At 37.5% G+C, this 10,239-nt stretch overlaps 1 protein-coding gene across 2 annotated transcripts in view; it reads right to left on the bottom strand.

The window, feature by feature from the left end:
* Positions 1-5,075: 5,075 nt before the first annotated feature.
* RECK (reversion inducing cysteine rich protein with kazal motifs) overlaps positions 5,076-10,239 on the bottom strand; it is a 56,071-nt gene continuing 50,907 nt past the window's right edge. For both annotated transcript variants that reach the window (XM_032181595.1, XM_032181594.1), the window contains 2 exons: positions 8,551-8,706; positions 5,076-6,300 (listed from right to left, as the gene is read on the bottom strand). In XM_032181595.1, the coding sequence (XP_032037486.1) occupies positions 6,085-6,300; positions 8,551-8,706 (372 nt within the window). In that variant the 3' untranslated portion in view covers positions 5,076-6,084. The remainder of the gene's footprint in view (positions 6,301-8,550; positions 8,707-10,239) is intronic.

The following is a 10,239-nucleotide window of genomic DNA, read 5'->3' as shown; positions in this document are numbered from 1 at the left end:
AAGACTTAGTTGGACAAACTTAATCACCTTCTGTGGGTTTGCCCACACCTGCCACCCTGCTACAACAAGTAGTAGTGCATTCTTAGAGCTTAATATTAGCTCATTAAAAAGTCAGTGAATAAATGGTCAAAACTGAGATTTAGGCCTAGCACGGTTTATAAAGCAGTTTGAAAGACTCTAAGTGAGAAAGAGGAATGCTGCAAAACTCCTGAAATCGTGGGCACTCATTTTCAGTCTCAAGTGTTGATACTTTGAGCTGTGTCATCTGTGGGATAGTTCTGCTGATACCGGTGAGACACCAGCAGGAAGGAATTTGCCAGTGTGCATTTGGGGAAGGCTTGTGATAAATGGTTGAAGATTCACCTTTGAGATGAGAGTGCTGCTTGGAGTGGGTAGCTGGGAAGTCAAATCAGAGTTCATCTATGCTTGGGGCATCAAGGAAACAGTCCAGTCTTACCAGAGTTTTCCTACACAGCATCTAGTGGTGATGTTAAGCATTTTATATATTTGGATTTCATAGTTTTAAATAAACCAGCTTTCTAACCTTCTCTTAGATGTGTGTGCAAATAATTGTGGGTGGTGCCCCCCCATTTATTTATTTATGAAATAAAATATTCAGGGAACTTGGTGTTGAGAAAGACACAACAGTAAAGTAGGACCTAGTTCCAGATGCTTTAGGTAGATAATAAAATGAAATAGTGCCTTGTAGTAATACAGTGCATTAGATACTGACAGCTGCTTATTTTCCAGGAAACTGAAGTCTTAATACTTACTATTGCTAAATTATCCTTCCTTCATTAAATTAGCACTCCAGAAATGAACAACATCTTGAAATGTGAAACGGGTATCTGAAATGTCAAAGCACAGGTTACAATATAGTTGTGGTGATCAGAAAAGCTGAGGACCCTGGTTTTAAAAAAAAAAAAAAAAAAAAAAGTTAAACCTAAATTAAGCCTTGCTATAGGCTTCTCAAGTGTGAAGTCACTTGGTGAGAAATTGTTTCTCTGGGAAGATGCTGCTGCACCTGTCTAGGAGTACATGGTGGGTAGTCTGGTAAGTGCGCATCTCTCTTTGTAAGGAAAGAGCTTCACGCTCCTGGTGTCTGCTGTTGGGAAAGACAGAGCTAACCAAATGAGCTGTTCTGTCTACAGTAGGCTATCCAAATGTAAATCCTTAAAGCATGAAGGTAAAGCTCTGATCCGCTGTAAAAGAAATTCATTTGGAAGGAATGCCTAGTTGGTTCACAGGCAGATTGTGGCAAGCATTTGTTCTTCATGGAAATAAAACTGTGTTTATTTTTCTGGAATCTGTTGGTTTCGTAGAAGCATTTGTGTTTGAGAAATACTTTGTTGTGGTCTCAAGTTTTTGAGCAGGAAAAATCATGTTTGTGAAATACTGCGATGGCTTATTATTTGAATGTGTAATAGGGAGGATTGTTACTCTAATGGGATTTGGTTGCACCGGTTCTGGGTTCTGCATGCATTCTAGGGGTTAAGTTCTTAGTGTTTGCTAAACTGACTTTTTCTCGATGGACAAAAACCAAAGCACCAGTATGATTAGTTTTCAAATTACAGTAGTTGGCCACAGGATAAGATGCTTTTTGTCCTTCACTGCTTTAAATTGTTCAGCAAAAGTTAGGGGCTTATTGAAGTAGCTCCTTTATAGTTTCAGGTCTGTAATTCCTAACAGATGCCTCTATAAATGTAGTCCTGCTGCACCTGGCCATGCAGTTTTCAAACATAAAATTGTCGAACTTAACTGTGGGCACTTGCGGGGGGAAAGATGCTTGAAGTCAAGTAGCAAAGTACAGATACATGGAAAGAAAAAAGGAGTCTAATAAATAACAAGGGGAAAAATCAAAAAAAAAAAAAAAAAAAAGGTTCCAAAAATCTGCATGGCTTATCTTAAAGTTCATATGAATTTTCACTCCTTCCATTGCACAATGTATTTGAAAATGACAAATCGAGGGTGTTAACGAATGAAGCAGAACTTGGTGGTGCTGCATGTAAAGTCTGACCTAACAGCATACTTTAGTGCCATCACTGTTTCTGCTGCTCTGACGAGGGGCAAGTTGCAACTGTGACCATACGTATTTATTTTTTTACTTACGAACAGCATCCCCAGACATTAATGGCATAGTCTATCTGTTTTCTTTTGAATTTTAGTTTAACATTCTGAGTTATACAGGGCATATGCAGCGTGTGCTTACAGTACTGCCCTGTGCATTTGAGAAGAACGTGGTTCTGCAGATACCTGAAACATTACTATGGACTGGATGCCTGTCTTCTCACTCTGCATAAGGTGTTACTTGTTAGTGGTACGTTAAAATGCACTTCATAATGAAATCAATTCAGGCTTTGGGTGTCTTTGAAAGTACTGTTCTTACTTTGTTTTGTCTGTTTGTCAAGAAATAGCGGTTCTTGCCATCAATAGTATAAAGTCTTAAAGACTATGATACAGGTAGGTATTCTATGCATTGATCTTCACCAGGAAAGCAGAATGTTGAACAACTGACAGTACAAGTGAATGACTGAAAGCCATCGGGCATGGACGTTTTTGGAGAAAGATCTGATTAATTGCATTATCAGAGTCTGTGTTATTCTAGCTTACAACCCATTTGGAAGTGAAAAAGATAATTTTGAATTATTTAGGCAACAGGCAGTCTGCCCTGATGACCATCAGCAAGGATGGGATGTTCGCTTTGTGAATTGGAACTGGATTGCATGCACCAAATTGCATTCTTGACCCTACACCAGTCTTCCCAGTACTAACATCAAAGAAGAAAATGGTGCTGGTGCTGAGAGTCTATTATTCAGATTTTAAAATTAGAGGTTCAGATTTTAAAGTAAGACATGATATCCTTTTTGAATGATAGATAAATGGTCCAGCAACTTGAGGTGTTGCCAAATACATTGTAGAAGGTTCAACTTCTCTTGTTCTTTCTTGTCTTCTCCACTGGCAGCTCCAGCTATATCTTTGTTTCCTCCTTTCCTAGTATTTTTTTTTGGTGCTAGAGCACAAATGAAGAGCAGGGCTATGAAATAACATTGTGGCTCTAAGTGCAAATTTCATGATCTCCAGCTCCCCAGATAACTGCTTCTCATGGAACTGAACTATTACCTTGCTGAAAATTCAGAGATCCTGGCTCCTGCTGGGCTCAAAACTCAATAGAAACTGTAACCCAGAAATCCCTTACTCTGATACTTGTTCCCTTGGCTGGTCCACTCCTGGGGACCAGGTGTATGGTGTATGAACTGTTCCTGGTGTATGAACGTGCACTGCTGGCATATCAGCTGTACTACCACTCTGTTGAAAAGAGTCAAACTAAACAAACAGAAACAGGGATGAAGCATCTCTCTAGAACCAGTTATTGATGTTAACTCCGGTTTTCAGTAGATGAGAAAATGTTTTGTATATGTTACAGCCATACCCTGTAGAAAAACAACAACCAGTCTTACGGTGCTTTGAATTTCTCTCCATCCCTTCTTAAGAAAACCCAGATTTCCATTCAGAGATTGACAGAACTTCATTAAAGTTAAATGAAAAATCACCTGACACCTCTATCAAATGTCTCCCCAGTAAGCTCAAATTTCACAACTTTCATAACTTTTACTTTTTTACTCTGTCTCTTCTGCTTCTTTTGAATTCAAAACCCGTAAGTAAATCAGTTTCTTCATTCCTTTGAGGGAGCCAGAAATCCTGAGAATACCTAGAAAATATTCAACTAATTTTGTTAATTCAGCAAAAAGAACCTAAGCCTTGTAGGGCTTGGATGCTGGATTTGTATTCAGGATTACACTAAATTTCATTAGTTCTGCCTGTATTTAACATAACCATTCAAGAGCTTCGCTGTTTTCCACAAAGTACTAGACATTCACATGTGACTGCAAAAATCCCTGGATTTAAATTCCTCTTTTTCCAGATTCTTAATTCATTGTACAAATTGAGACAACTATTTTTATATTATCTTTCATCAACTAAAATCTTTACAGATGTACAAAAAAAAGTCACAATATATGCTTACGCAGTTCTACTGAAGATAGGCTTTTAAGATCTTTCTTTCTTCCAGTGTGGCATATATTTAATTTCAGTAGACATCAGATTGCTTCAGCTAAGCACTGAGCAAGGCTGTAAGATAGATGTTAAAGAGGTACTGACTCATGATTTGGAAAAAAAAAAGGAATTCAATAAATCTGAAATACTTGCAGTTTCTGGTGAGATCATCTCAGTCACTCCAGTTAGCAAAAAAATAAATCTGTTCAAATGCGTTCATTACACTTGTGTCCAATTTTTTTATACACAAAAGAATCTTAGAAGCAGGTGAAGATACTCAGCAAGTTCTTTCTGTCAAGACTGGTGATTATGTGCATTGGTCTTCCTGGAGATACTTTGTGAGAACAGTTCTCAAGAATAGCTGCATTTGTACTAACCTACTGTAAGAATTCAGGAACCATATAGAGAGCACAACAAATATAAAACTACTCTCCACTTACTCATAGACCACCACAACAACAGATAATACACAGAAAAGTAGCTGGTGGAGGTTTCAAATAAATTCTCTCTGTGGACTTGCAAGAATTTTCATCTAGTCACCAGACTAGTTTGCTTTGGAGGAGGTTGAGCCTTAAAGTTTAGGTACAAATAAGGTATTAGTTATGTCCTTAACATTTGTGCAGATTTCCAGCTGCACAGGGTGAGGAAAGTGTCTTCCAAATCAAAACTGTGGATGACAATAACTGTACAAAGAAGATCTCATAAACATATTGATACATCTGTCAAACAAGTCTGACACTCATTGCATTGATTTGCATGTGTGTGACATTACAAAGAAATTTGGTAAGAAATGAAGACTTGAAATTTACTTTCTTTGGAAAGATTAAGCTATATAAGACTACATAATATTATAAAAGTATGTACATAACTACAGACTATATAGGTATGCAATTGCAGTTCTAAGCGTTGATTTGAGAAAGAAGAAAAGCACTGTAATGCAGACTTCTATAAAATTACATATGTTCATATATAAGGACACACAACAGTTTTATTAAAATAAAAAAGCTTTAATACTTTTGTGTTTAAAAGATTTAGCAGAAAATAATTGCTACAGACATGCTACAGTAACATACATGTTTGAAAAGTTTTCAGTGCTTTCTTTCAACGTTCAGCATTTTGGCAAAAATAAGTTTTTCTGTATATACTTCAAAAGTTGGTTATCATAATACTGATATAAAATACTTCATGTAGACTAAGGTCATGTGCATAAAATAAAATAAGTAATAAAACATACTGTTTGTATAATCATTTAAACATATTTAAAGTATAAATTTCATTAGATAACATGCAAATACTGCAATATTTTAAATGGCACTTAAATATAGATACTGAGATTCTTTATAATTTTGCATCCAATATGAGATTCTGAAATGTACAAAATTATAAAAAGAACATATTTCTTCATTGAAGTCAGGTACTAGTATAGAGCTTGATTGTCATTTCACAAGCATTGAGCCCAATGTCCTGCAAATCTTCACTAGTCCAAGTAAAGATGTCTGCTGAAATAGGCCCAGGGCTAGTTTTCTTCATAATAAAATATGAAAGTGTATTTACATGAGAATAAACTCTCATATTTTTGGTAAGGTAATTAAGTAGCAGCATTTTTTTTCTTCCAAAAATGATGTTTAGAATAGGTGCATACTTTTTGTTGTCACTGATATTCATCTCAATAATATAAAATTAAAATTTTTCAATAAACTCAAAACACTATTTGTTCATTTCTGAAAAAAAACACAACTGTAAGATCCCTTCTTTCAAAAATCATAAATCTATAATGTCAGAACCTTCCAGAGCACTTTTATGATTGCAAGATCAGTGGAAAATGATCTAATTGTGCTGAAAAAAACATCTGACTAGTAATGAATAAAAGAATCACGTTTCACATTATTCCAAATATTCTTCATTCTTCAGTGAAAAATATTAGTACACCAAGTGTTCTGGAATTTTTGTTTTCTGGTTCAGTGATCAACAATTCTCAATGTCCTTCACAATACAAAACACCCTCAATACTCATGCATATTTTCTAAGCAGCTATATATAACACATTAATGTTAACAAAGTAAATAAAAGGCTTACGAACAGGGAGTGCAGAACAGACAACACTTTAACAGAAGTAGAAGAAATGCTAAACGAAACTTGTACTTGGGATGCAATTAGAGCTGACAGTGGCACATGTGATGCTAATGTTGGACTGTCTGAATTTATCAGTGACTCTATCTTTTCTGCTTCTTTATTGCAGGCTTCAATCTAGGAAGAAAAATATTATTATTTCTCTTCTTGTCATGTAAAATGCCAATGCAAAACTATTTCTAGATTGCAAAATTTAGAAAGGAAAATCTGAATTATTCCAATCGACATGTAAAATTTACATAGATGATTTGGAGTAGTCATTAAACAACATATTGGAGCTCATAGACTTTGGCACTAGGAAAACTTCTGCAGAAGCCCTGAGTAGCAGCAACAGAGAAATAAAGGAAGCTTGATAGAATGGATGATGTTTCTGAATGTGGACTCCAAAAAGCTCACCATAAATTATTAGTTAATACCTCTAAATTGAGGAGTTCCTTTCTGATTGACCAAGATACAGTGCCTTGAAGTCTGCAACAGTGGAAAACTGGGATTTTCTAGTTACAGGGCTTTTTCTTCCCAATCAGGGAAATCTGATTACTTTCATGGGAAAGGAATAGAAGAATGGAAATAATAGAAAAACCTGAGAAAATCAAGATAACATTGTTCACTTTTCATTCTCCCACTGACATAATGATAAACATAAATTTATTTATAAAATCAATTTTTTCCACCTTTGCTTCTAATATATCCCAGGAATAAATTTAGTATTAAGCTTCTTTAGCAGCTTCGGAAGCTGTTGCTGATAAAGTTTTAACTTGACAAACTAAACATCTGAGGTTCCAAAGCTTTGAAAGTTGAGGATCTCCTAGCTCAGTAACAGGTGTCAGCAGTGAGCTGAGCAGCTATTCCCTGTTTTCAGACCATCCTCCTCTCCCCCAGGGTCTGACAGCATCTGCTGCAGACTGGGTGAAAGCTAATCAGATTGGTTAAGGCTCAAGACCTTGTTTCCTAAGTTCTGGTAAAATTCTGAGCTATTCCTGTTCAAGGAATAATATTTCTGTTAAAAGTTGAGCAGACTTGGACATAACAGGTTTTCTCCAGTAGCAAAGTCAAAACTGCCCTATTTGATACTGCAGCTTGCAGAATTTTTGGCAGCAAATCTGCCCACTCACACTATACCTGAACTTTAGCCCATGCCAGAAGCAATACTGAAAATACAAAATTAGACTGTAGAAATAAAAAGGAAATGGAAGCAGTCATTGATATAAAACAAACAGCAAAGAAGTGAACCTGCCTAAACTGTAAAAGATAAGATTGTTTTCTCCTCTTTTTTTTGTTCTCAAAACTAAATCTTCCATTTTAAAGTAGTGCACATCAATATGTAAGATGAATGAACCAGTCAGAGCACCCCAAAAGGACTTCATTATAACGTGCTGTCAACAGGGCCAAGCAAGACTATGGGAAACAACTGTAAAATGGCAAGGCATTAAAATTGGCATTAAAATGTTGTTTTTAATAGGAAGAAGATATCCTCGCTGGTCTTGCACAGTTTAATGATCAGAAAGTAAAAATGAAGTGAGAGCTCCAAGATAATACAAATGCAATACACAGCCAAAGTCCTACTTCTACTGTTCTAAAGCGTTCCTAAGAAAATACCGTAAGAACATTGGCCTGCATTTGTTGGTTTACATTTATAGTTTAGTACTGTGAGCTTTTGGTGCTTATTTGCTAGCAGGAATTAGCTATGACATGGCATGCGGGAGAACTTACTGGACTTGCATTTCCCTTTTAAGATCATAACAGGATTTTGGGATCTCCCTACGCTTTTTACCTTGAGTTGGAAAGGATCATCAAAACCAGGTTTGTCTTAGAATATAGTATCAGCAGATTCCCTTTGGCATGAACTGCTGCTTAACATCAAGACAAGCACAATGCAGCAATATGTATGTGCTTCAGTCTAATATCCCATGTACTTCAACCTACTTTTAAGCCTAATACTAGAGACAGAAGAGCACCATTTCATACACAAGTATCCATTTATTTTACAATTAATATAATTTAAGGTATTCAGTAATAAATATATTTTCATCAGTTTATATTTTCCGTTATTTTAGCCATAAAATATTGGAGGTTCTGCACATATTCATTTTAAAACAAAAAAAATATGTAACTCCATCATTCACCTTGCCCCTTTGACTACCCATACTCAAAAACCTCTTACCAAGACAGCAGGATTCTCAAGACACATTTTACCATTAATAATACTATTCGGATTCAAGTAATTAGAAAAATCCCCATGCATTCAGCACACAAGAAAATGAACAACTTTAAAACTGCTATATTGAAAGTAATAAAGTGTATACATTAAAAAAAAAAAAAAAAAAAAAAAGAAAATCCATACTGGGTAAACAAAAGAATATAGCCTACCTGCAATGGTTTGGGGTTCTGATCCACAGGAATGATGAGAATCACAATTTCAGATTCTATGCTTAAGTATCCAAACACATCACACTGTGGCACAGAGACATGCAGGCGGATTTTTTCAAGTATGTCAAGTACAGTTATAGGCTTTTTATTTGTTACCTGGAAGAAAATAAAGAACTTTCTGGATTACGTGATATTATGCAAAATTACATTTCTACTCCAGTTTAAAAAAACATAGTATCATGCTAGAAAATCTTTTAGCCATTAAACTGCTCAACTAATCTATAACAAAAAGAAACGGGTAAGATAGGGGGTTAGGAATAAATGACTTCTTAAATTAACCATGTTTTTGATATATGTTGTCCTCTACCTTCATAGCTGGTATGTCTGTGTATCACATCCCTCGAAATAACATAAACAGTCATCTGTCACAGTTGCTTGTACTCAAAACAACAGGCAGAGAAGACCTACCAACTGGCACTCCTTTACCCATCACAGAATCTAGGTGTTCCAAGAGCCACCAGGAATGAGGAGAATGATGATGGGAATTTTTCTGCAAGATGGAATAGATTGCTTTGGGAGATCTAAACAGACCAATACCAAGGTGTCGCAAGAGGGATGTGATCTGTTTGTCCAAGCTGTATTTGCAATCATCTGGAAATAAAAACTGACTTTGCTTCAGAAAGGTTGAGTGGGACTGGCAAGGATGAATAGAATCAGAATATCCCGAGTTGGAAGGGACCCATAAGGATCATCGAGTCCAACTCCTGGCACTACATAGGTATACCCAAAAGTTTAGACCATGTGAATAAGTGCACAGTCCAATTGCTTCTTAAAGTCTGACAGGCTTGGTGCAGTGACTACATCCTGGGGAGCCTGTTCCAGTGTGTGACCACCCTCTCGGTGAAGAACCTCTTCTTGATATCCAGCCTGAACCTCTCCTGTCGCAGCTTGACTCCATTCCTGTGGCTCCTATCTCTGGTCACTAAAGAGAACAGATCGGCGCCTGCCCCCTGGTGAGGAAGCTGTAGGCCATGATGAGGTCTCCCCTCAGCCTCCTCTTCTCCAGGCTGAACAGGCCCAGTGCCCTCAGCCACTCCTCATACGTCTTCCCCTCTAGGCCCTTCACCATCTTTGTCGCCCTCCTCTGGACACTCTTCAACAGTTTCATGTCCTTGTACTGTGATGCCCAGAACTGCACACAGTACTTGAGGTGAGGCCGCACCAGCGCAGACAGAGCAGAGCACGACAATCCCTTCCCTCGACCGACTAGCGATGCTGTGCTTGATGCACCCCAGGGTACAGTTGGCCCTCCTGGCTGCCAGGGCACATTGCTGGCTCACATTCAGCTTGCTGTCAACCACAACCCCCAGATCCCTCTTTGCAGGGCTGCTCTCCAGCATCTTATTGCCCAGTCTGTACGTAAAGACAGGGTTGCCCCATCCCAGGTGCAGGACCTGGCACTTGCCTTTGTTAAACTTCACGCAGTTGGTTATCACCCAGCTCTCCAGTCTGTCCAGATCTCTCTACAAGGCCTTTCCACCCTCAACAGAGTCAACAACTCCTCCCAGTTTGGTGTCATCAGCAAATTTGCTCAAAACACCTTCCAGTCCTACATCCACATCATTTATTAAAACATTGAAGAGAACTGGCCCTAAAATGGAACCTTGGGGGACCCCACTGGTGATTGAC

The sequence above is a fragment of the Aythya fuligula genome, chromosome 2, assembly GCF_009819795.1.
Source record: "Aythya fuligula isolate bAytFul2 chromosome 2, bAytFul2.pri, whole genome shotgun sequence".
Taxonomy (NCBI): Eukaryota; Metazoa; Chordata; class Aves; order Anseriformes; family Anatidae; genus Aythya; species Aythya fuligula.
The sequence above is the reverse complement of the archived record's forward strand: the minus strand, read 5'-3'. Positions and strand labels throughout refer to the sequence as shown.